This window comes from Heptranchias perlo, chromosome 2, assembly GCF_035084215.1.
Source record: "Heptranchias perlo isolate sHepPer1 chromosome 2, sHepPer1.hap1, whole genome shotgun sequence".
In the NCBI taxonomy this organism is placed as follows: domain Eukaryota; kingdom Metazoa; phylum Chordata; class Chondrichthyes; order Hexanchiformes; family Hexanchidae; genus Heptranchias; species Heptranchias perlo.
Genome location: NC_090326.1, coordinates 16,818,703 through 16,846,617, shown reverse-complemented (window position 1 = coordinate 16,846,617; position 27,915 = coordinate 16,818,703). Strand labels below are relative to the sequence as shown.

The following is a 27,915-nucleotide window of genomic DNA, read 5'->3' as shown; positions in this document are numbered from 1 at the left end:
AACAAACAATAGCTTCCATTTGAACCCTAGCCATTCTAAAAGTGTATGAAGTAAAAGACAGAAATCTCCTCATCTTGTCACTGTGCTCTCGACATCTTGTGCTTTTAAATCAGTTTTTAAAATGAAATGTTTTGATGAAAACAGCTGAAGTCTTTTGAATTGGCTGACATAAAGACGACCTGTATTTGCACTGAATTCTACCCATGTGAAATATTTGTTGATGTGCATATGAAAATTTTTAAACTCATTTTTTCTTGCGTTTGTCTTTCATCACTGTCTGCCCTTGCATTTAGTCTTGGATCAATCATCTCTTCATCGCTTGAAGAACTGCCACTGATCGTGAACTGTGCTTAATCAATGACTTTATGGTCTCCACCAAAAACAAACTCTGTTCTCTCCCTTTGTTTCTTAGCAAGCCATTAATGTGCCCATTGTGCTACATCTACCCAAACTCACTCCACAAAACATGCATGCAACAAAATATATCACTGTACAGTTTACAATGCATCAGAAACTTCTTAAAATTAAAGAAAAATTTTCTTGAGGGGCATGCCATCACATACTAATCAGAGCAAGTGATTTCAGTCCATAGAATTTTACAGCACAGAAACAGCAGAATAACATAATACTAGACCTGGGTTTAGGCTTTAACTGCCAAACAAATTTAATAAACATTAAATAAACAAGCCAATGGTGGCAGTAACACAAGATACAGTTTTTACAGTAATTGTTAAACTTAGCTAGCTCCTCATATATAGGAGAAAATAACAAAGTTTGCAACTCTTGTACAAAACTATACTGCATTATAATTGATTTTTATACATAGTTATTCTTTTTCTTTTCTCTTTCGCACCAACTATGAAAGAAGTTTCAGACAAGTTCAGGTTGAAGATTATAGACAGCACCTTCCTCTTCAAAAGCCCCAGGCACTCTCTTTGATTTGAAAAGGATAAGCTGATAAATCCCTTTGAAACATTAATCGGAGCCAAGCTAATCAAACACACGTCTGAATAAAATCACACGGCATGTTTGTATTTGAATCGAGTGGCTTGGCTCTCCTGTCAAGAAGCTGCCCAGTAACAACCGACCGACTAATCATCGCAAAATATATCAGTACATGATTTCTGTGAGCTAAGTTGGTCTTTAACCCTTATGTACTGTTACAGAATTTAACCCTGTTACAGAATTAAGTACGGTAACATCAATATATGTCTTTAACAAAAATGAAGTGTTTTTTTAAATGCCAATGAAAATACATTTGACAACATCCTTACCTTGTAAGTTATGCAACTCGGCCTCAGGAGCACTTTTGGCTGAACCTGTGATTCCAGAGGGTTCACTCAAATCCCAGCCACACTTTGCAATGAGGTTCAAAACAGCTTCATCATCCTCATCAAGTGCTGAACATTTCTTTGTCAAAGAGCTTACAAATGCTGCCCTTAGGTGTCTAGGTCTACAGTACAATAGAAATGAGTAAGTTATAAGGCTGCTGCCAAAAAAAGTATATTTTTGCATGGTATTTTAATATAGGTAATAAGATATGAACACAACAACAGCTTCCAGTTCCCATTCCTCTTTAGCAGCTCTCCGCCTGTGAGAAAAGGGGAGGGGGAGGGGGATTAAGTGAATTGGGATTTCCCAATGGCTAAGTGGGTAAAGACATGGCTGGTGTACCACAAGGCTTTACAGACCAGAGGGTCCCAAGTTAGATCTTCAGCCACATTGAGTTGGTTGATCGCCATTGCGGCTCTATAATTGATCTCAATGCCTTGGGCTGGGGAAGACAAACAGCCTGGGTTGCTGCTCCTAACGATTATGCAATGACCTCCGCTGGAAAGGGGTAATGAATGGATGGCAGGGGAAAATAGGGATCGGTCATGTCACCACCATGGTCCATAACAGCTTGCCAAAAGGCTCAGTCTAGGATCACAGGGAAAACGGGCAACTGAGGAAAGTACTGAAGAGCAACTGTGCTGACGCTCCCTGCAAGAGTTAATAGCTGCAGCCAGGTGAGTGAATGGTGAAGGGGAAAAAATGAAGGAAGAAAAACCCAAACTATAAAGAATAGTGTTCCCAACTACAGTGAGCATGATTCCATGGGTGCCAGCTGCTCCAGTACCCCATCGAAATGGTCATTCTTTATCAATGAGGTGGGACAACGCATTAAGACCCAATCCTGTCCTCATCCAATGTCCAAATATGGGCATTTGAGCAATTATCAGGAAGGGACACCCAAGTTATTTATTCCCATTTTGGCCAGGACATTAGACCAATTGCAGCCGCTCAAGTTGCTGCCTTGGCTGCACAAACAACTTTTTAAACTTCAATTTTATTTTTTTCCCTACCCAGTCTACCTAACAAGCAAACGTAGCCACTGCACGCTACTGGTTAAACATTGCGGAGAATACTGTTTGTGGGAAACACAAGGGAAAAACCCTCAAAGAATTACATGGAAATCGCAAATAGGTCGTTTAGCAACCAGTCCGTGTTGGTGTCTTTCCTCCACACGAGTAGTATCCTAATCCCATGTGCCAGCCCTGTTCCCATATCCCTTTATTCCCCTTTCCTTCGACCAATTAACCTATTCTTAAATGCTGACATGGGGCATGATTTTATCATGGCGGCGGGATGTCAGCAGGGGGAGGGGTCAATGGCCGCGTGAGAAACCCGGGAAAAATTTTCCTACTTTTTCTCGAGCGGTCATGGCGTAATTGATGATATTAATGTGGCTTCCAGGTTTGGCATCTCCATGCTGCGCAGCGGGCGCACTGTGCACCCGAATGAAGTGCTGGCAGCTGGAGTATTTAAAGGGCCATTGCACGAATGGCTTATGTGGGAGAGGGAAGTCATTGATGAAAATGGTGCAGCAGAGAACCAAGCCGCGCCAAGGTTCAGTGACTCCTCACTTGAGATGCTGCTGGCCGGCGTGAGGAGAAGGAGGGAGACGCTGTACCCGGCGGACAGGAGGAAGTGCCCTGCCTCTGCCACCAAGAAGGCCTAGCTCAAAGTGACCAGCAGCGGCAACATCTCCCGCAGCTGGGTGCAGAAGCGCTTCAATGACCGAGCCAGGTCAGGAAAAGTGAGTACAGTTACTGATTCACCTGCATTCTATGGTGCACATCACCCCACCATCACCCCCACCCCCACACTCTGCCCTGCGAAGCCTACTCCATCACATCACTCATCACACCCACTTAAGGCTCATCATCAACCTTCACTTTCTGTGCACTTTCTCACCTCCCCATTTGTGCACCGACCACTCCCACTCACCCCAATCCTGATGCAATGTGATCAATCTGTCTGATAGTCACCCTCTGATGCATCTCTCTCATTGTCAGCCTCACCCAAAGCAATTCATCCATCGGGTGACCCCCCCCCCACCCTCACTCACTCAGGCATCTATAACTTCTCCCGTGGTAGAAGATAGCGCAGAATGCCAGGGAAAGGACGAGGGCTGGAGGGGGGGCCTCCACAAATCGTGGCCCTCACCGAGGCGGAGGAGGAGGCCTTGCAGCTTAGTCAGACAGTCGAGTGCTTGGCCGTTGCGGATGACGAGACTGGCACCTTGCAAACGTCAGGTGACAGAACTTTAACATCCATCACATACATGAATTGATGTTATTAGTGATTGACCTGTTGCACACCTCAGTATGCTCATCGCAACATTATTACTGCGATGATCCTTAATGTTGCTGTATATTCTCTTCCAGGCCCTTCAAGGAGTGAAGAAGTGGTCGAGGGCGATTCCTCAGAGGAGCTCCCGGCCTCTGAGGGCGCACCGTCACATCTTAGCCAGCCATCCACCAGCGCAGATACTCGCACCTCGGTGCGTCCTATTAGTGAGTTATTTGGGTTATCACCTGGTAAGTCACCACACACAAGTGAGCACGAGCAGACACTGGTGGCAGGGGCAACTGTGGAGAGTTTGCGTCAGTGGGCGCACTCCTCTCCAAGCTCTGCTCAGCTGGATGCATATGCTGAATCCCGGGGGCCATCCTTGAAAATGAGAATGATTGAGAGACAGCTGCACCTTTGCGAGGTACTGGAAAACGTGCCGCGTACACGGTCCACAATAGCGGAGAGGATGGAGGAGTCCAACTCCTGCATTAGTGGAATGGTGGCACAGGTAATTGCGGGAATGTCTGTGATGGGGAGAACGGCAGCCTCCATTAAGCTTCAAGCACGGCTCACACATTCAGGCCCTGACAACGGCCATGCGGATCTGGATGCCAACATGTCTGCTGCCTTAACCAGGCAGATACTTTAGTTGAGGCCTTAGAACGCGTCACAGATCTGCTCCAAGCTGGTGTCCAGCAGAGTGGTAGGAGCGATGTGGTCGTGGTCCAGGAGAGGGATGATGGCAAAAGGGGACATGGAAATGGGGACGCCATGTCTCACCAGTTGCCCCCCTCTCAAACAGTATCTGCAAGGCTGCCTCCTCTCCAGGTGGCCGAGTCTACCCCTGCACAGGTGCAGGTGGAGCAGTCTTTGGCAGGGCCCTCACGGGCTCCAAAACTCAGAGGGCAGAGGCTGAAAGCATCTAAGCAGTCAGGGCATGTACATGAGCAACCTGCCACTACCTCTGCTGCAGCCACAAGGGATGCACCACGTAGAAATATTAGAAAGAGAAAGGCTAAGGTTTGGTTATCACCAAGGGTATGCACAAGGGTGGTCTACCAGAATGTCATACTTTTGGTTTTTGTTAAATGCTCATTAAATCTTATAATTCTCACCACCACTGCCACATCTTGCCCATTCTTGAGTCTCTTTGTCCCTTTGGTGAAAGCGCCCTGTCATGTGCTTCATCGTGAACGGCAGAATTTGGTGCCAACCACTGAGTGCGTTTACAGTGGATGCGTGTGTGGTTGAGAGAAATGTTTTGTGCAAGGTGAGGGGGGGGAGGGGGGGCTGGTGTTGGTGGTGCACGTTTCAGGTAGTCTGAGAACTTGACTGTCTGAGAACTTGACTATCTTCACTTTGCAGATCTCCTTATGAGAATCTATCAAATATGAGGGACTCCCTGGCATTACGAGCAGCCAGTGAGCCACTGCTCTGCCGATGGGTTGCCCATTGTCCTCCTCCTCCTCCACCTCAATGTTGACTGCAGATGCAGATGCTTCATGAGCACATGGGGCCCCATCCACCGGTAGCCATTGTAAGATTCTTAAAATTCACAGATCCCCCAAAATTCGGAGAAAAACCCTAAAGAAAGGGACTTTGGACTCCTTTCTAACCATTTCAGGGTGACTCACACTCGCACCGTACCAGGAAGCATCAACCAGGGAAAAGTACTTTTTGAGGAATCCACGTCCTTTAAGGGACTCGCTTCCTCGTAGGGGCGACTGTAAGAATTCTGGGAATTCACCTTTTCCCTGAGTATGGAAAAACGTTGGCCAATGACCAAAATCCTAAGATGGAAGGATAGGTGAGAGGTCACCAGACGAATTCAACAACACACACAGTGGAATGTGGGAGAATTACTGCTTCAGACATGTCTCTGTTTTAATGCAAAACCAACAGCAGGTGGTCAACACTCACTGCCATTGAAAGAGGCAACTGCTCCAGACATGGTGGGGCCATGTCCTTGTTTTAAAGCAAAACCGATCAACACCTCGGACGTTGGATACAAAAGGAAGCCTTGTGTGACAAGCTCTAAAAATCGGAATTAACAATGACCCATCGGGAGAAGCAACTGCAACATGATGAGGGACCATCAAAAATTCTTAAGGACTTTGTAAGAACTGTTTAAACAGACATGAAGTGTTTTTCTTTTAAAAAGTGTCAAAGACCATTGTAAGAGAGGGTTATAGAAGTGGAAACTCGAAACCCCTCTCGCTCGCTCTCGCTCTCTCTCTCTGGTTCTTGCTGGCGCTTGAGTGCTGCTTGTCTTGTTCTGCCTGTCTCTGGAAGGAAAGCAGCTTCTGGCGAAGCCAACGAACCCTACGTGAGAGAACCGGTCAGCCAGACCTGCAAGTGCAAAGGATTGTTCAACAGCTCGGGAGGCGACAGTTCAACAAGGCGAGGGGGCAACAGAGAGAAGGTCAGCAGCTCTCGAAGCAGGGCGACACACAAGAAGAAACCAGAGCAACAGCCCCAGCGACCATCAGACACCTCATGGCAACAAGGGCCTTACGAAACAACCAACCGAATATTACCACCAACCAACCGGATAATATTGGGCCACCGCGACCAAAGAAAACCAACTCAGGAGAAAACCGAAGATCCGCAAAGTTTCCACTCTACAATCTATTTCTGACTTACCTCTGGGTGAATTATTGTCAAGGATTCGTTTGGTGAGCATTATCTCTGGCCCTTTAGAATCCAACTTAGCTAGTAAAGTGGGATTGGGAGGGGTGAGGTATCCTTCTACTGTAATTTCCCTCGTGTGTACCGAAGTGTTCCACATTTTATTAGAGTGTTAAGATTGTTGTGTTGCATTTTCTCTCTTGAATAAAGGTCAAAGTTTCTTGCACCAAAACCAGTTTTCTGCTGCACTTTGTCACAACCCCCAAATAAGTCCAAGGTCTAGAACCCAGGGAGTGGGAGCGATTCGGACCGCTCAGAAGTCAGAGGTGAAGCTGACACACACCATCACCCATAAGTCCAAGGTCTAGAACCCAGGGAGTGGGAGCGATTCGAACCACTCAGAAGTCAGAGGTGAAGCTGAAACACACCACCACCACCCCCTACACCATCTCTGTTGACTGATGTTGTGCAGGATGCAACAGACGAATATTATTCTACACACTCTCGCTGATGAGTACTGAAGGGCTCCCCCAAATCGATCCAGGCACCGGAAGCGCATCTTCAGTATTCCTATGGCTTGTTCAATTACACACCTGGTGGTGATGTGACTGTTGTTGTACCGGTGCTGTGCCTCTCTGGTGGGGTTTCTCAGAGGTATCATGAGCCACGTCTGCAGGGGGTATCCTTTGTCTCCAAAGAACCAGCCCTTAAATTTGTTTTGTGCGTGGAAGAGGGCCGGGATGTTGGATTCGCGCAGAATGAAGGAATCATGACAGCTGCCCAGGAATTTGGCACACACATGCAGAAACCTCCTCTGGTAGTTGCAAACCAGCTGCGCACTGATGGAGTGAAATCTCTTTCAGTTGACGAACAGTCCTGGCTCATGTGGAGGTGCTCGGATTGCTACGTGAGTGCAATCAATTGCACCCTGTACCCGTGGGAAGCCAGCCAGAGAGCGGAAACCCACTGCCCTCTCAGTCTGGCTGATATCGTCGATGGGAAGTTGACGTAGTGGGACACCCTGCAAAACAATCCATCCGTGACCTGCCATGTACACTTATGTACAGACGACTGAGAGACCCCAGAGTTGTCACGGGTGGCGCCCTGGAAGGATCCGGAGGCAAAGAACTTGAGGGCAGTGGTATTCATAGAAATTCATAGAAATTATGGAATCATAGAAAGGTTACAGCATGGAAGGAGGCCATTCGGCCCATTGAGTCCGTGCCGGCTCTATCCAAGAGCAATCCAGCTAGTCCCACTCCCCCACCTTTCCCCGTAGCCCTACAATTCTTTTCCTTTCAAGTACTTATCCAGTTCCCTTTTGAAAGCCACAGTTGAATCTGCCTCCACCACCCCCCCGCCACCTCAGCAGTGCATTCCAGATCCTAACCACTCACTGTGTAAAAAAGTTTTTCCTCCTTTTTGCCAAAGAAGGGTCAAGAACCAGAGGTCATAGATTTAAGAATGGCAAAATCTATGACCTCTGGTTCTTGACCCTTCCGCCAATGGGAACAGTTTCTCCCTATCTACTCTGTCTCGACCCTTCATGATTTTGAATACCTCTATCAAATCTCCTCTCAACCGTCTCTGTTCCAAGGAGAACAACCCCAGCTTCACCAGTCTATCCACGTAACTAAAGTCCCTCATCCCTGGAATCATTCTTGTAAATTATTCTGCACCTTCTCTAAGGCCTTCACATCTTTCCTAAAGTGCGGTGCCCAGAATTGGACACAATACTCCAGTTGTGGTTGTATTTACACTCTTTAATCTGTTAATCTCTCATTTATGTTCATGCTATAATTTGGCACAGCAAGTGTCATAGAACAATGTGAAATGAAAGACAACACTGATACTTTAGATACAATACACAGTCAGCCGATTGTCTTGTGGCGCTGAATCATACAGCACCACACTGTATGAGTGTGGAAAAGTCCCAGGTTCAATCCCTCACTGGTGCTGAGTTGGCAGGAATAGCAATACTGATGTTGCAATACTGAAGAGACGACACGATAACATCAACAAGTTCCATCCCACCATCAAACTCACCATGGACTACTCCTCAGAATCGGTTTCTTTCTTGGACACACAAATCTCCATCAAAGACGGGCACCTCAGCACCTCACTCTACCGCAAGCCCACGGACAACTTCACGATGCTCCACTTTTCCAGCTTCCACCCCAACCACGTCAAAGAGGCCATCCCCTATGGACAGGCCCTACGAATACACAGGATCTGCTCAGACGAGGAGGAACGCGATGGACACCTACAGACGCTGAAAGACGCCCTCGTAAGAACGGGATATGACGCTCGACTTGTCGATCGACAGTTCCGACGGGCCACAGCGAAGAATCGCATAGACCTCCTCAGAAGACAAACACGGGACGCAACCAACAGAGTACCCTTCGTCGTCCAGTACTTCCCTGGAGCGGAGAAACTACACCATGTTCTCCGCAGCCTTCAACATGTCATCAATGACGACGAACACCTCGCTAAGGCCATCCCCACGCCTCCACTGCTCGCCTTTAAACAGCCACCCAACCTCAAACAGACCATCGTTCGCAGCAAGTTACCCAGTTTTCAGGAGAACAGCGTCCACGACACCACACAACCCTGCCACGGCAACCTCTGCAAGACATGCCAGATCATCGACACGGATACCACCATCACACGAGAGGACACCACCCACCAGGTACATGGTTCATACTCCTGTGACTCGGCCAACGTTGTTTACCTCATACGTTGCAGGAAAGGATGCCCCGGAGCATGGTACATTGGCGAGACCATGCAGACGCTGCGACAACGGATGAACGGACACCGCGCAACAATCGCCAAACAGGAGGGTTCCCTCCCAGTCGGGGAACACTTTAGCAGTCAAGGACATTCAGCCACCGATCTTCGGGTAAGCGTTCTCCAAGGCGGCCTTCGAGACACACGACAACGCAAAATCGTCGAGCAGAAGTTGATAGCCAAGTTCCGCACCCATGAGGACGGCCTCAACCGGGATCTTGGGTTCATGTCACGCTACACGTAACCCCACCAGCAAAAAGGGGGAAAAAATTTATATGTTTTTTAAAATTCTCTCTCTCTCTCTCTCTCTGCCATTTTAAGTTTCTTTCTGCCTGCCTGTGTAAAAGACACAATGTATATCGAGTGTACTGGGACGTGCTGTTCTCCGTGACTGGCCTGTTTGAATAACAACGACACCTTTTGATTGGTGTGATGCTGTCCCAACATCGTATAAGATATGCGATTTGAGAACCTTTTCATTCAATCATCTGACGAAGGAGATAATCTCCGAAAGCTTGTGATTTTAAAATAAATTTGTTGGACTATAACCTGGTGTTGTAAGATTCCTTACAGATGTTGCAATTGGCCTCTGCTCTCCTGGGCTGGCAAAGGGAAGTACTAGCTGGGGCCCCCACTCACAATCACGGTTGCTGGCCCTTGCTGGAGAGTGCATGTGTGGGGGGCATTATGTGAAGAAACTGTCAGGATAAACTGTAGACCCAACATGGCTGGATAACCTGCTGACAATCACTGTCCAATATTTAACATACAGAATGACACTTTGGGGAATATGACACAGAGCTGTTCTACACCCCATAATAATCAGCATCAAAAAAGAATAGTAAAAAAGTTATAAATCACAAAAACAAATCACATCACGACCCAAAAAAAAATGCAAATATCACAATACAACTGCACAATGTAACATCTTACACCAAAACTTAGCGATAGTTACAGCCCTCCAATACAAATTATGCAGGTATCAAGACACAGGAATGTAACGAAGCATAAATACACGCAATGAGGACCAGCAGAATCATCTACCAGGAACCGCTACGCCTAGTCATTTCACTATTACTATGCATTGAAAGAAAATAAAGTTTGAACACAGAACATTTTTGTCTGCTTATGCTTCCGTGAAGTGCCTTGGGACATAAGAACATAAGATATAGGAGCAGGAATAGGCCATACGGTCCCTCGAGCCTGCTCCGCCATTCAATAAAATCATGGCTGATCTGCGACCTCAACTCCACTTTCCTGCCCGATCCCCATTTTCCTTGATTCCCCTAGTGTCCAAAAATCTATCTATTATGGGAGCCAATGCAAGTCAGCAAGGAGGGGGGTGGTCAACGGAAATTCTGTAGTTGTGATTTCGGCAAGGCTTTTGATGCGGTACCACACAAGCAATTGGTCTTCAAAGCAGGAAAGCGTGGAATAAGAGAAAAGCTTCTGAGAAAGCCAAGGGTAAATGGAACTGCATCAACAAGATAAGGGATCCCGAGCAAGATGCCACGGGGATCAGTGCTGAGCCAACGCTATTCATAGTACGTAAGAATGACTTGGTGTTCGGGACAGCATGTGACACCAAACTGGGATGAGTTCCAAACAGAAGATGGAAAGCCAAATAAAGTACAAAAAAAGGCTCTAGACAAGGTAGAAAATGGCCTGAAGAATGGCAAATGAAGCTAGGGATGGGAAATAAATAGTGTGAATAAAAACGAAATGGCTCTGAACTACAAGACACAACACACAAGAGGGATCTGGGGCTATTGGTGGATCTCTCTGAAACCAGCCTGGGATTGGTTACTCCAGAGAGCAGAAGCCTCAGGTGAGATATTGAAGATTCTTAAGGGTAAAGATGAATTGAAACTTAATAATATGCTCGATATTGCCACAGTATCCAAAACCAGACACAGGGTGCATCAAAAATGTAGCATATTTTGTCTTGTTAGACCATTTATTGGTTTCTTCACGTCAGGTCATGGCTTTTTTAAGTTACAGTAATATATATTACGGTCTGGTATGCCAAAGGCATTAATGTGCGTCTGAGCTTGGTTCCTATCGCACGAAAGGGAGTTTGCTGTCTACCGAATGCAGAGTCATAGGTGTCAAATCTGCCAAATTCGTGTCCTTGATACCTAGCTGAAACTACAATTTCCAGCCAACACAGTGACTGACCTTTGGTGTTGTGACCTCGATTGATAAATGTGTCTGGGATGAAGACATGGGTCGGGTCTGAGAAAGGGGCAGGGGCTCATCTCAGAGTCAGTCTGAAGCTATCAGACACTCAGCACTAGGCAGAATCTCCATGGTAGCACCGCACCACACCACACAAGTGAGGGACCATGATTTAGGGATCAATTTTGCAGTGAGCAATGTAGAGAAACATCCTTATTCGTTTGACATTTTGAACAGGAAAACAGTAAAGGTTGGAAATACGGTAAATATTTTGTTTGTATTGAGTGCTGCTCATTTATCTGTGTAATGTTAAATAAATTTGTATTTTGGTTTATATTCTGAGCCTCAGTCTGATGGTGTACATTCATTTGTCTACTAAAGATGAGATCACGTCAGCAAGTGGTATACTCCAGTAAGCCACAGTAGAGTGGCAAGAGCTTGCTGTCCAACCCCTGGGTCTGACTATGATTGTGTAGATTTTGAGAAGGTAAAGGTACACTCTGGTTTCTAGGGGATGCCAAGTCCACTTACAGGAAACACTACGCAGAGACACTGAACCCAAGAACTGAAACCATCTTCAGCCAGAAGTGCCGAGTGGATGATCCATCTCGGCCTCCTCCCGATATCCCCAACATCACGGAAGCCAGTCTTCAGCCAATTCGATTCACTCCACGTGATATCAAGAAACGGCTGAGTGCACGGGATACAGCAAAGGCTATGAGCCCTGACAACATCCCAGCTGTAGTGCTGAAGACTTGTGCTCCAGAACTAGCTGCGCCTGTAGTCAAGCTGTTCCAGTACAGCTGCAGCACTGGCATCTACCCGACAATGTGGAAAATTGCCCAGGTATGTCCTGTCCACAAAAAGCAGGACAAATCCAATCCGGACAATTACCGCCCCATCAGTCTACTCTCAATCATCAGCAAAATCATGGAAGGTGTCGTCGACAATGATATCAAGTGGCACTTACTCACCAATAACCTGCTCACCGATGCTCAGTTTGGGTTCCGCCAGGACCACTCGGCTCCAGACCTCATTACAGCCTTGGTCCAAACATAGACAAAAGAGCTGAATTCCAGAGGTGAGGTGAGAGTGACTGCCCTTGACATCAAGGCAGCATTTGACCGAGTGTGGCACCAAGGAGCACTAGTAAAATTGAAGTCAATGGGAATCAGGGGGGAAACTCTCCAGTGGCTGGAGTCATACCTAGCACAAAGGAAGATGGTAGTGGTTGTTGGAGGCCAATCATCTCAGCCCCAGGACATTGCTGCAGGAGTTCCTCAGGGTAGTGTCCTAGGCTCAACCATCTTCAGCTGCTTCATCAATGACCTTCCCTCCATCATAAGGTCAGAAATGGGGATGTTCGCTGATGACTGCACAGTGTTCAGTTCCATTCGCAACCCCTCAAATAATGAAGCAGTCCGAGCCCGCATGCAGCAAGACCTGGACAACATACAGGCTTGGGCTCATAAGTGGCAAGTAACATTCGTGCCAGATAAGTACCAGGCAATGACCATCTCCAACAAGAGAGAGTCTAACCACCTCCCCTTGACATTCAACGGCATTACCATCGCCGAATCCCCCACCATCAACATCCTGGGGGTCACCATTGACCAGAAACTTAACTGGACCAGCCATATAAATACTGTGGCTACGAGAGCAGGTCAGAGGCTGGGTATTCTATGGCGAGTGACTCACTTCCTGACTCCCCAAAGCCTTTCCACCATCTACAAGGCACAAGTCAGGAGTGTGATGGAATACTCTCCACTTGCTTGGATGAGTGCAGTTCCAACAACACTCAAGAAGCTCGACACCATCCAAGATAAAGCAGCCCGCTTGATTGGCACCCCATCCACCACCCTAAACATTCACTCCCTTCACCACCGGCGCACTGTGGCTGCAGTGTGTACCATCCACAGGGTGCACTGCAGCAACTCGCCAAGGCTTCTTCGACAGCACCTCCCAAACCCGCGACCTCTACCATCTAGAAGGACAAGAGCAGCAGGCACATGGGAATAACACCACCTGCACGTTCCCCTCCAAGTCACACACCATCCCGACTTGGAAATATATCGCCGTTCCTTCATTGTCGCTGAGTCAAAATCCTGGAACTCCCTTCCTAACAGCACTGTGGGAGAACCGTCACCACACGGACTGCAGCGGTTCAAGAAGGCGGCTCACCACCACCTTCTCAAGGGCAATTGGGGATGGGCAATAAATGCTGGCCTCGCCAGCGACGCCCACATCCCGTGAATGAATAAAAAAAAAAGAAGTGCTTCTAGCGTAAGTTCAACCCTGATAATCTGTTCAAGGTTGCCAGAAACTCTAGAACTGGGAACACAGACATAAACCTAGACAGTTTAGATGCAACTACTTAACGCAAAAGATGGTGAACATGGAGAATGAACTGCCCAGGAAGGCGCGTGATGCAGATAGCGCGGAAAAATTTAAAGGAGAATTGGATACCTTTTTGAGGGAGTGGGTGTTTGGGGGCCATTAGTTTTTGGGACCTGCAGAGTCTTTTCAGATTCTGTACTTTTCCCTGTTCCTAAGGTTAAGTCTTCAAAGCAGAAGCTCTGAATTAAGTCAAGTATGTGAGGAGACAAACTAACTGTCAGAAGCTCTGAGGGCAGATATACCTGTTCCGCTGGGTCAGGAGGCCCACACTGTATGGGACACTAATGGGCTGACAGATCTATCAAATTCAACTTGAACCAGCGCAATATTTTCAGGGCATCAAAGTAAGGGCCCAGTCTCGTTTGTTGATGGAAAAACCAGTCATGTTTTTGGTTCATACTTTCACACCGCCGTTGTGTATTCAATTTCTGAACTTGTTCAAAGCCATCCATAACTCTCAAAGCTCTAGTCTGTTTACATGCCAAGCCCCCTATAAGTAACCCCATACTTCTCGTGCAGGCTTCCACTTGACCGAAACCAATATGATTCGAATTGTACTGAAGGCAAAGCCCACATGTCGAACTGATTTGCGACCGATGATGGAAGAGATTGGGTAGAACGCAGAGTACCTTAAAATATCTTCAGACAGACAAGCTGGTGTAGAATGCGACTCAACCAGTATATCTTAGCAGGAATGTTTGTGCTCTTTGCTGATGCTTAAGTCCTCTACATGATCTGGGAGTGGAGAAGGCTTCTGTCTCACCAAGATCTTGAGGAATCAAGCTCCAACATTCTCCCTGCTAGGACTGAGTCAGTGCTTAGAGCCCTTGTGCTGAGTTTTTGGTCAGATCTCACTTTGAAATGCAACATCGAAAGATAGCATCAACAGGTTTCATACAAGTCAGTCATTAGGACAGATCTGTGGTAATCGATACTGTATTCGCCAGTGGTTATGATGAGCGTGACTAAACTGGTTGTGTGTTCAAACAATGTATTATTATTTTTTGATGTTAAAACTAACTGTCAGCAACAGAATTTTGTAAACATTTAAAACTGAGTCCCAGGCATTAAGCTCATATGTGTACATACTCTCCAGTGCCCTCAAAAAGTAACCTCCAATTATCAGCACAGCAATCAGGATCACCATGCATTTTCTGCTGTATCTCTGCACAATAGCACAGGTTATATAAGATCATACAAAGATCAGAAAGATAAATATAATAAGGGAGGCCATTTGGCCTATCTATTTCATTCTTCCATAGAAACCTACAATCCTTTCATCACAGTATCCAATTGCCTCTTAAATGACTGAGTTTTTGCCTACAAATCATTACCCAAGACCATTTCTGTGAAGAGGTGCTTGACATGAGTCCTGAACTTGGCTTTCACCATTTCATACCCATGTCCTTTTGACCTGCAGCTGTGTTTTAACTTAGAATATTGGTCAGAAATAACCTCTTCTATTATACTTACCGAAAATATCAAATAGAAGGTCTCCTCTCAAGGCTCAAGAGTCCATTTTTCACTTATTGTCAACAGACACCCTCAGAAGTTTTTAAATTCTGTAGAACTTTCCCACTTTGAAAGCCCTGCATTATTTAATCAGCTAATACTGCTGTTTAAATAATTACAGGCTTTCCCTTTAGAAAGCCATGTTGAGGGATACCCTGTGAGGATATTCAAAACTGGTTCCTGATGCGAGTGGAATGGCATTAAGTTACTTAGTGCTTTAAAAATAAAAGTATTTTTAAAGTAAATTAATGTCATCCCACTCACAGCAGGAACAGGGCTTGGGCAATTGGGGCACACACGGTCCTGGATGGTGGAAGGAGGAGGGGGAGGGGAAGGTACAGCGGCCAACGGAGCTGGTGGCTCAGAGTCCTGGATGGCAAAAGGCTGGTTACAGCAGACGATTGATGCCAATATTCAACATGGTACAGGGAATCCGCCAATCCCCTGACACAAGAGCCTGGTTCCTCCTCTTAGCAGGAACTGGCTTTTAATTTCTTGAAGTGCTTTGAGCACTTTTAAAAATATTAGTAACTCTTAACTGTTTTTAAAAGTTCTAAAAGTGCTTAATGAACTTGATAGCAACAACACACCAGACACCAAGAGGCCGTACTGAGAGCCACCGAGCTGTTGGACTAGAGCGAGGATGACTCATTACCTCACCGCTGTGGGATCTTGCTTTGCACAAATTGTCTTCCATGTTTCCCTACATCACAACAGTGTCTAAACTTCAAAAGTAGCTCATTAGATGTGCAGCGCTTTGGGACATCCTGAGGACATGAAAGATGTCATATAAATGCAAGCTCTCGGTCTCTCTCTGAATTGCACGACTTTTATAATTAATGTTAAGATTTACATAACAAATTGCATTATGTTTATCATCACACCACTTCATTTTTCACCCTAAATTTCCTACCTGCTATGGGCCCAACAGCAATTTCAACCTCTCAACGCAGCAATAAACACAGTTCAGGAAGTTCTACCTCAACTCTAATCCAGATGTAGCAGTGCCTACTCACTGACAAATTTCTATTAGCCAATTTACCAATTATACTTTTGTACTATTTGCAACCATGCATTTTTGAGACCATGCTGCTTTGTGTTTAATCAGAAACTCTTGGCAATAAGTGAAGAGCTACAGATAATTCTGTAGTGACATATATTTACACTGCAGTTTCAGAGGCAGGGAGGACAATCCGGGGGTGAAATTAGGCCGTGTAGTGCCCGTTTTTAGGCGCTGCACAGACCCTTAAGTCCTGAAAATGGGGTCCGAGATGCGTGTGCACACTTCCGACGGGAAGTGCGCAGGACGCCATCTTGGTAAAGGGGTTTGCGAGCCTGCACCTAACGAACATCGGCAGCATGTAGAATAGGGAGAGATACGGATCAGTGAGCAACGCTGATTTAAAGGGACCACTGCTATTTTGGAACTCCACACTCCAGCCAACGCACTGTCTTAACCTCGCACAGCTGAACAGGACATAAAAGGCACAAAGGACTTCCCATCAGCTCTATGTAAAGGGATCATGAAGTACTTACAGGTTAGTTGCTGGATTGTTTCTTCTGGCTACTGGTACAGTTGTATGTGTTTTTGGAGGTTTCCTCTACTTGGATAAAGTTTCAACACTCTATAGGGAGAGTGGTCTGGCTGGTTTGGCTGTACTCTTTGTGTCATTAAAAATATTGTGACGACAAAAGTGGCTTCCAGACATGGGTGGCTTGGTAGAGCTTCCTCTGGGAATTGAACATGACTGGGAGAATGAAGAGAGGCCCTGCAGAGCAGGACAAGCTGCTGGAAGAGGGAGGAGGAGGAGGAGGAGGAGCAGGGCACTCAGCAGGAAGCCATATCCAAGGACGATCTTCAGGGACCAATTCTCTTACCTCAACTTCAGTGACGACCAGTGCATCAGACGTCTGCAGTTCACTAAAGAGTTTGTGACTGAAATTTGTCAACTGCTGCAGCCACAACTGCAGCCTCAGAGCAGGACAAGGACAGCATTGCCTGTGGCTGTTAAGGTGACCGTGTATCTTAATTTTTATGGCTCTGGCTCCTTTCAGGCTGCTGCTGAAGATTAAAGCAACATCAGCAATGCAGTTTGCAGTGCACTGCTGTGTAAGGGAGGTCACCGAGGCTCTCTATACAATTAGAAACACGTTCATCTCATTCCCTCTTGCCAGAGACAAACAGGAGGAGCATGCACAAGGTTTTGCATGGGTTGCAGGCTTCCCCTGGTGCAGGGTGCCAATGACTGCACGCATATTGCCATGCGTGCTCCTCATCTGAACTCGACCATATGAACAGAAAGGGATTCCATTCCCTCAATGTGTAGCTGGTGTGCAACCACAGGCAACGCATCATGCAGGTCAATGCCCGCTACCATGGCAGCAGTCATGATTCTTCCATTCTGCGGCAGTCCTCTGTTCCACCTGTATTTCAACCAGCATGGTAAGTCAAAGGCTGGCTACTGGACGACAAGGGTGATCCCCTCATGAAATGACTCATGACTCCGGTCAGGAACGCACACACACGTGCACAGCAGGCGTACAACGAGGGCCATTCTGTCAAAAGGAACAAGGCATGGATGTAAAGTGCTGCCTGCATCGCAACGACCGGGTGCGGGTTAATCGCGCACCGGACTCTCCAGGCTCGTTTTCAGGGGTTATCCAATTCAACCCGTTTCGCATCGGCCATAACTATGACATATAATTGAGCCTGAAACATTCATTTCAAAGAAGTATTGTCAGCAGCATGGTAATTCTTTAGTGCTGTGACAATAGGAAGATCATTCACTTCGAACTTCAGAGAGGGAGAGAATGAAGTGCCCCAGATATTGCAGTCAGTGCAGTGACATAGGCTTAGATTACATTACACTACAACAGTGACTACACTTCAAAAGTACTTCATTGGCTGTAAAGTGCTTTGGGACATCCTGAGGTCATGAAAGGCGCTAAAAAATACAAGTCTTTCTTTCTAGATATAGATACAGTGGAGAGGGAAAGTAATGGTTATTGTGATTTGCAATTGTGCATATCTATCCGATTCACTGTTGTTACTCGCTCATTTTGGTCATAGCCCCAAATGATGATGTGCTCAAGGCCTTTCTTAGGAATGCTACTTTCACTTATTGCTATGGATGCCGATGTAGCTCTTCCTCCAAATAGCATTCCTTTGCTTAGAATCACAATTTACAGCACAGAAGGAGGACATTCATCCCATCGTGTCTGGGCTGGCTCTTTGCTTCAGCAATCCAAACCTAATCCTACTGCAGTGCTCTCTCCCTATTATCTTGAATCCTCTTCTGCTAAAATATTTATCCAATTTTCCCTTAAAAAGTGCAATAGTCTCTGCCTCAATCAATCCCTGTGACGAAGTATTCCACACTCTAACAACCCTCTGTGTAAAGAAATTCGTCCAAACCTCTCTCCTCACTCTTAGTGATTCCTCATCACTGACTTCCCAGCCAGAGCAAAGTCTTTCCCTATTCAAAACTCCTCTTAATTTTAAAAACCTCTATTAAATCTCTTCTGAGCCTTTTCTGCTACTATGGAAATAGTCTCACTTATCTCAAGTCTCTCTTCATAACTAGAGTTTCCCATCTCTGGCGTCATCCCGGTGAATCCACTCTGGTTTTAATGTTGTTTCCATAATTGGGCGCCTAAAACTGCACTCAGTACTCTGTGATCTAACCCAAAATGCTGTTGGCTTTTTAAAAAATATATATATTATGTACCTGTGCTCACACTTTCAGGAGAATTATGTATTTGAACCCCGAGCCCTCTGGTCATTCACAGCCTTCAGTGTCTTTCTACCAGGTGTATATTCTCATTCCTCGTTTTTCCTACAAAAATTTATTACCTTACAATTATCCATATTAAATTGCATCTCCTCGCTGTTGGTCAAACCCCCTACTTTTGTTTCATCATCAAATTTCAAGATTGTGCTCCCCATGCCGAAGGTAAAATCATCTAAATATATGGAGAATAAAAGTGGACCCACCACTTCCACCTATTCTCCAATCCAAGCAACACCCTTTATCTCAATCTTTTGTTTCCTGTCTGTCAACCAACTTTCTTATACCACAGGCCTGAATTATTGTAACAAGCCTCTTGTGAGATACCTTATCAAATTACTTTCTGAAAATACATATCACACTACATGTACCTTTATCTATCCAATCAGTCACTTCTTCAACAAATTTTATTCAATTTGTTAAAACACATCTTGCCTTTAACAAATCTGTGCTGGCTGTTCTCGATTAACCTATGCATTTCTAAATGCCCGCTAATTTCAATTCAAATTATGGATTCTAAGAGTTGGCCACAAATGGTCTTAAACTAACTGATCTTAAACTAATTGGTCTACAGTCACCCAGATTATCCTTCTCTTTCTTCTCGAACAGAGGTGTTACATTAGCTACACCCCAGTCCGACGGCACAATTTGCATATTTGGGGATTGACAAACCTTGGGCTGAGTCTCTGCTATCACCTGCCTGATTTCTTTCAGTATCCAAGGGACATCAAGGGCTGCTGATTTATTATCCCCGAGTTCTGCTAATTCTTTCAGAACCAATTTCTTATCTAGTTACCCCCTTGGAGAGCAAAAAGCTAAGGTACAGTGCTGAATCCCAACACTGACGACATCCTGAATGGGTAGGCCATGAATGGAGATCCAGAGACTAGTGGAGCAACAAATCTGCCAAAGGCCACAGAGAAGGTGTAGGGCAACAGTGGCCTGTGGGCCATATAATGAGCACCACTGATTTAACTCAGAAAACAAGTAAACATAGGTCACCTACAACAATGAATATTATAGATTTATTTATTTTACAAGGGTCAGTGTTCTTTCCTCACCACATCTCCCCCCACCCCCAAAAAAAACCTATTCTATTTATGCCATCTTTTACACAGATTTCAAACTCATCGCTGGTTCTGGTCTTGTTCAAGGACAGGAACTGAGAATCCTAACCTTATCCGATTCATTAAGCTACATCTGATTCACGATTACAACACAGTGACCTTTAAAAGAAAGGATCTGCTGCCGTATTTGTGTAGGGGTTGGAAAAATGTTTGTGCGGTCGAAAACTGTACATCTATATTGCAGCACATAAAGTTTGTCCAGGACTACCAAAAATCATAGAAGCTTACAGTGCAGAAGGCGGCCATTCAGCCCATGGTGTCTGAGCTGGAACCATTCAAACCTAGAAGAGGCATCAATGGAAGGTGCCCTTCAGATGTTTGATTTTTGGCGCTCATTTTTTGCTGGAGTATTAAATACCGCATTCCAGAACTAAAAAATTGAACACAGGGTTATTTATGGTTTAATGCATCTCAATGCAGTGTTCAAAATCATAGTAGTGCCTTACATTATTTAACTGGAAAATTATCTAAATTAGTTAATATGAAGCATTATTCTATTGCTCCATATTTCTCGAGGGTTATTTTGCTTCTTTGTACTTAAGTATAATAAATATAATTTATATACATCTGGTCTAGGACAGGATACAATTCTTATTGTTACTTGCTACCTTTGTCAAGGTCACAATCCCTACTAATAGCTTAAATGGAAACTGCACATTGCAAAATAGACACTGGCCTCACAGATTTGGCACAGATTCTGCGTGTGGGATGCAATTAACTTTATTAATTGGGAACCAGCTGGAAATTCAGTTATTGTCAAAATGTGATTCATATCAAAAATACTGAAGAGTAAAGTTCAAAAAAAATCAGTGACTGCACAAGCGCCATTTAATCATCTACCCATTGCGTAATTTTTTGTTTTGCTATATTGTGAACCTGTGCTCAGGAACTAAGCAGAAAAGAGCTGTAAAAGTAAATCAATAATTAATATAAGCCCTGGGGAAATCCCAATGTAAACTTTAATATCAGCAATTACTAATAGCTCTCATTCTTTTTACGGTGCTTTGATTGTGCAAGCAAATTCATTACTTGACAAGTGAATTTAATTTCATTTAGCACACTTGAATACATCTGAATTTACAGATGGGTCCCAGAAAAACTTGGCGATGGCGTAATGCACTAACTCCCTGACGATCAGAGTTTGTCAGAGTTAAGTCAGAGTAACGTATTTGGTTCCTTTTCATATGTAGTCTGGGAAACTAGTTTGATTCGCTGAGTATTCTTTAGAATCTTCACCGTTGTGGTGTCACCATCACGTTTGTGAAGTGCAGACACACTGTGACCCTGGACACTTTGCTCAACACCCCCCCACCCCCCGCCTCCCTCCATTGCCTGCCCCTCTTTCCGAATTGATTTCACTTTTCTCTACCAGTTTCCCATTGTGTACAAAGCTGTCCCTCTCTTACCGATCTTGGTCTCCTGCTCCTGGTCGCCTTGTCATCTGACCTTCTACCTTCGCAGCTCTCGCTCTCTCACTGCGCCTCCTTCTCCCTTTCCCCTGAACTCTGTTCTCATCTGCCACGACAGCGCTAACATCTGGTGCTACACGTGGGTCTTGGCTGCTTCTGCTGCGTGAATTTTAGCCCAAATGGGACAAACATTTACATTAAGTATCTATACTTATACTCTTCGATCTATGAATTGGCTAGCTCAAATGGTTAGTACAACATCCTTTCAACTCTTGGCTCTGGATTCCAAACCAGCCAGCGTGACAAACTTAAAAGTCACCCGTCCTTGCTAGCTATAAGGGACCTGCATGAAACAAGTCCAAGCACTTTTAAACCAGTTTACGGAATGCAGGGCCATTCTGCGTAAGCATCCATCATTTAAAACAATACTTGCAAACTCACTCACGCAAGCCACAAAGGAGGTTGCTGTGGGAAAAGGAAGATTCACGTTGTGCAGCTGGAAAAGCTCTAAGGTTAATACAGAATAAAGAGAACTTTAAACCGCCCCAATGTTGTACTTGACAGGTTGGTGCTGACAGCAGATTCAAATAGTGTGAAATCATGTTCCGAGGGCTGATGTAACTCACTTTGTTTTGCTTTCATTTTGATCTCAAAAATTAAAAAAAAAGCTCAACCTATGGCTTATTCAGAAAATGTACTGCCCAGTGCAGAAGTCAGCCATCAGATAAGCAAGATTCCTGCTTGGACCCCTGGCCCATAATGGGTGAGTTGATCTCGGCCAGGGTAGTGGAATTGACCTCAGCACCAGTAGCCTACGAAAGAGGAAAAATAGATAGCCAGGGGTCCCACTCCTAATCGTTAATCTAATAACGCCTTGCTGGAAAGTGTGCAAGTGTGGATATCAGATGAGGAGAGGGTTCAGTACAGCCATGATGCCCCTCATGTCCAAATAGCCTCCAGCACTCACAGAAGAGTGGCCATTTCGACAAGATACTGGAGGGCAGCCAGCACCCATAGAGCCATTCCCTGTTGGCTGACCAGGACCAATGAAACATCATCTGCACCAAGAGGTGTCAGAACTGTCCCATCAGCTTCAATGAACAACCTTGCAGTTAAAAATAAAATCACAGGTGATTCAAATCTGACTCATCCATTGACATCATATGATAGCACCTATGTACATCAACATGCAGCCCCTACTTTTCATTTCCTTAAACAGTATCTGTATACATGTACATGGTTCTACACAGAACTAGTTGACCTCCTGTTGGCTTATGGGGAAAAAAATCTGATTCAAGAGGATGTTTAATCAATATTATCTTGGTTTCACATTTACACTTTTTCAGATTATTTATTTCTTATTTTTTCACATCCATGTTGTATTTCAATTTTAGCCTTTTAGTGTTGGCAGTCTGGATTACAATTTGTTGTACTTTTAAGAAAAATTTTAATCCTCCCATGGCCCCACCCCTCCCCATCTCTGTGCTACAACCCCCCTGCCTAGAATTCTGCACTCCTCTGATTCTGGCCTCTTGTACATCATCCCCTTTCCCTTGACCAGCTATTGGCAACTGTGCTTTCAGCCACCTGTGCTCCACGCTCTGGAATAAGCCCCTCCAGGATCTTGCAGGCAGTAATTCAAAGGGTGTGCTGGTGGAAGAACATTATAGGATGCAAATTACAATGTAGATGTCCCTTTAAGGTTGGCTGGTGTAATTGCTCTGCATTCTTGAAATGATTGGTGGGATCACTTGGAGGTCAGGATCCTGTTTTTTTTATTGACTTTGCCCTTTAAATTTGCTTTCTGCTGCAGAGAAACATCTAGCTCTGTGTTGTCACCCCCATCTCTGCTTAGAGATGGCCAGAAACGGGACCAGATGGTGGAGAAATAGCCGGGAGTCGGGGGAGGGGGAGGAGAGAGAGATGGAGCAGGGAGAGATGGAGCAGGGAGAGGTGGAGCAGGGAGAGGTGGAGCAGGGAGAGGTGTGGGACTGGGTTGGAAGAGGGTCGACTGGGGGGGCAGGGGGATTAGTGCTTGAGCAGATGGGAGAGAGGGAAACTGGGGACTGGAGGATTGGGACGTGGGGAGACTGGGGAATGGGGTGGTCGTGGGGCCCAGTATTTCTTGCAGAGACAGCAGCAACATGGTGAGTGGGAGTGGCACTGAGAGAGCAGCAGCCAGTAAAGGGGTGAGTGAAACCTGGAGACTTCACTGTGGGTAAATAGTGAAAGATTATTTCCACTGGTGGGTGAATGGGCAACAAGGGGACGGAGACCAAGGATACTCACTGGAAGAACCAGCAGGGAAGGGAGAAGGAAAATCTGTACACTGCAGGCTTTTATACCATGGGATGCTTCACCACAAATGGTGATTGAGGCAGAGTCTCGAACATTGTTTAAAAGGGAATGGGATAAGTATTTGAAAAGGAGCAACAAAAAAGGATCTTGGTCGGGGGGGGGGGGGGGCGGGGGGAAATGGAGTTACAGGAGAGTGCCAGCACTAACACAGGCTCCGGGGGCCGAATGGCCTCCTCCTGTACTGTAATTTCTGTAATTCTATGTAAATTCTCCTTTATTGAGACTGAGCCCAGGGAGTGGCTTAGAAATGTTGGCGCTCAGCTAAGTTTAGGACGATGTGCCCTGTGAGAAGGGCTCCAACCACTAAGCCCGCTGCCCTTTGTGCGATCTCTCGGTTTGATTCAGGTTAGTCTGTGCTGGTCGGGCTTGATGTGTGATGTCCAAGTACAGATCGGCTCTGACTGCGACTCCCAGTTCAAAGTTGTCACCTTCACGTCGAACCTGAGTCCAAGGAGATATGGCCTATTAAAAGTGGCATCAACTAGGGAGCCTGATCGCACATGGTGGGGGATTCTGGCTGTAGTTACAGGGTGAGTATCAGCTGGTTATTGGATTATTACTAGTTACAGGTAGAATATCGGATGATTTAACCCCTTCTCCTCTGCCCGTCTCTCCCTAATTCTACACTTTTCTCTTTGTCTTTTTCTTCTTTCCTTTTTGGATGTGATGTTATGGGTGGCGTGGTATGGTAAGGAGCCGCCTATGGCTCCTAGCTGCATTTTTGGGGGGAGGGGGTTTGCAGGGAGAAATGTGACCTTCAGCAGCTCCCTGCACATCCTCTCCCCAATCATAGGTGCATCCTCCCCGGACCTTCATGTCCCCTACCTTTTCACATTCCAACAATCCCCTCAACTTAATACTACCCCCTCACTCCCAATATCCCTATCTCCTCCTGTTTCAATACCCACCTAACCCCTCTATCCTCTCTTCCCCCCCGCTGTTACCCTCCCCTTAACCTTCTAGCCATCCCCACTCATTTCCTACGAGGGCAAGCGGTGAAAGGCCAGAGACTCACTCATTTTCAACCCATTTCCTACTTTCATCCACCCTTTCCTCAAGCAGGTTTTGTTAGTTTTAAAAATTCAACTTTTTTTAAAAAACACAAACTAAATTACAATGAGAAAAGACACTGTCTGGCTCACCGGTGTTAACAAGTACAATATTTACATGTTCTGTCAACAAAACGTGGCGAGATAAATCAGAGGCTTTTTACTTTATACATGACACTAGCATGATGAAAGACACTCTCTCAGCTTGTGCTTTCTTAAGCTTGTAGAACACAAAAGAAAAGCTACAACAGGTGTGTAATCTGTACACGGTCAGTCATTTTTTGTCCCACAAAATAAAGCCATTGAAATTTGTCCTTTAGCTTTTCTTTGAATAATTTTGAAAAACAAAATGAGCAGAAACTGCTAGAATCTAAAGAAAAATATTCAGTGTAGCTGACAATCATACTGATAAAGTATCCAGGGAAATTAAACACACTGCACTGTACAATCTGAATTCAGTTTATAGCATCACTGCTCTGGCCAAAAAGATCAAGTCCGACACCAGGCTTTTTGAAGAGACTGAGGCCTTCACGTAAATACTTCAATGACAATATTAAGGAGCACAAAAGACAATGACATAGAATTTACAGCACAGAAACAGGCCATTCAACCGGTCGGGCTGAATGTCCTGTTTCTATGCCTTAGTGATGAGATTCTTGATGTAACGGATAACAACTAGAAGAGGCAATTGCTAAGTGGAGACTTCCTGTTTTTAAAAAAATGTTGGTTACTTTGCTTTTTGGTTTTACCATCCGCCGGGTATAGCAGACAAATCACGCTCCACGCGAGCCTCCTCCCACCCTACTTCAGCTAACCCCATCAGCATATCAACAGATAAATTTAATCATGTTATTGTCAAATATGTTTTTTTTTTTATTTGCTGAAACCATTATGGACAATAGCAATTTCACTTAAGAAAAATGGCAGATCAAAAATTTTTCAGATTAAAAACGTTGAGAAAACATTTTGAGGCATTTGTAGAAAATAGATACAGTCCCCGCTTACAGCGAGCGTGTTGCTGTTAATGTGATTCGCCTGCTATACGCAGTGGATGGTAAAACCAAAAAGGAAAGTAACCAACATATTTTTTAAAAACAGGAAGTCTCCACTTAGCAACTGCCTCTTCTAGTTGTTAACCATTACATCAAGAATCTCATCACTAAGGTAATCGCACTGTAACCAGGTGTCAACAGCTGACTGCAATTGCTGGAAGCCCCGGCTTTGCCTGAAATCAGCACAGCCTTTTAAATCGCCAAGTGCAGGCTAAGCAGTTATTGAACTGCCCGGAATAGTTGGCACGCTTAATACGGCGTTATAAGTGCTGCCTTTTTAATTGGCTCCTATTGTGATGGCAAACGGTTTAAGTAGTGGGAACTGTAATAAAGGACCACACGGTGGTCAGACTGTGCAATTACAGGGCGATGACGTATTTTCATCTCTTACGTGGACATAGCAATTTCTAATGGAAAAAAAGTTAACAAAGTATGACAGAAAGAGCAGCAGCAAGAAGCAAAGTTGTACAGACAGAAAGTGTGTGCAGACGCAAGGTTTCAATAAGATAAAGATAAAAACTTGGAAACTGTGTGTGAACAATTAAATTTTAAGGGATTTTAATGAGGTAATTTTTTTTTAAAATAGAAATTTGTTTATTTTTGGAGCCCGATGGTTCACAAGGGCCAATGGCAGTTTGAGTCCCAATCTTCTGGGTCTCTTTCCCCACAAGGCTATTAGATCCTGCTCACTCCAATACTGCCAGATCTCAGCAACCCCCAGTACTACCAGACTATGCCCGCCCATGCTCCAACACCCCCTCCCTCAGGCCAGCCAGACTCCAGGACCTCCCTCCGTTCCCAGGTAGTCCCTCCTCAATTCCAAATCCTGAAAGCTCCTATGAGTGCTCACAAACACCCAGACCGTATTCCCAGTGCTCCCTGATGCCAGAACTGCCCAAATGCTTCCAGGCCCTAAAACCTCCCTCCCCACTGCACCCAAGATCCCTCCACCAGCGATCCTAGATGTCAGGACCTGCTCTCTCCAGTGTTATCCCTTCCAATGGACCCTCCTCTATCAAAATACTGCTTGACCCCCAAGGCCCCATCCCACTACAGGCAGACTCAGTCCCCTTTCCCAGTGGTTCAAAAGCTGTCGCAATGTTGAGAAGTCAGTGTTCCAGGTAGTATTACTTGGCATAATACCCCTGTTCTTATAACACCTCCAACTCACTGTAAGCAATGTAATGAGAGATTTGCTAGTATATAAAAATAATCTATCTCAACATATCTAAAAGTCAAATTACTGATTCTTCCATTTTTTTTTCATTACCATATTTTGTTCTCACCTTTCATTTTCCACTTCCTGAGTAGAATAATCATGGAACTCATATGCCTGGTCTGTGCTGAAGTGCATTAGTGCTGCTTTGCGCTCGCTGTCTCTAATTGGCCGATCGTCTGTAAGAGATTACATCACCATTTAAAGTAATGGTCAACTGTAAAAGCAGTATAGTTACTAGCTACACTTATCGAATTAAAAACAATTTTTTTTAAATCAGGGTGGAGTTGATCCTTCATAACTGTTGATAAGCCAGAAAAATCACTTGCAAGTCAGCCGTTTATTTTGGCCAACCAAGCTAAGTTGCCGCTCCATCAGATTTGAACAAGATTTTGTTTTCAGCTCGTGCAATTTGTGCCCTAACTAAGCATTGCAATTTGTTTTAATAAAGGGGTCAGCAATTGTAAGGTTAAGTACAAAGAATGGTATGTACTAACCGTGAAACTCCGTGTAGAAACACCTTTAAGTACATTTTCATTCCTGGAAAGTTTGGGGGAGCATTGTTGACAGACACTCAGCTTGGCTGGAGACAGCAGCCAAAATTCTGAACACTGTTCCAGTACTACGTGGAAAAAAAAACTTTGCATTCATACAGTGCCTTATCACATCTCAGAAATATCTCAGAGCACGTTGCATATTGTAGGGTTTTTTTTAAAACCAGATCATTTTTCTTCAATTCTATTTTAAGTTTCTCTACTCATCCATTTTGGGGGCTGTTTGCTTAGCCTACCTTCAT

At 45.1% G+C, this 27,915-nt stretch overlaps 1 protein-coding gene across 1 annotated transcript in view; it reads right to left on the bottom strand.

The window, feature by feature from the left end:
* The window catches only part of cep72 (centrosomal protein 72), a 157,182-nt gene that overhangs the window by 91,676 nt on the left and 37,591 nt on the right, over positions 1-27,915 (bottom strand). The window contains exons 4-5 of the mRNA XM_068000553.1: positions 27,190-27,298; positions 1,275-1,453 (exon numbers count right to left, since the gene is read on the bottom strand). Coding sequence (XP_067856654.1) covers positions 1,275-1,453; positions 27,190-27,298 — 288 coding nt within the window. The remainder of the gene's footprint in view (positions 1-1,274; positions 1,454-27,189; positions 27,299-27,915) is intronic.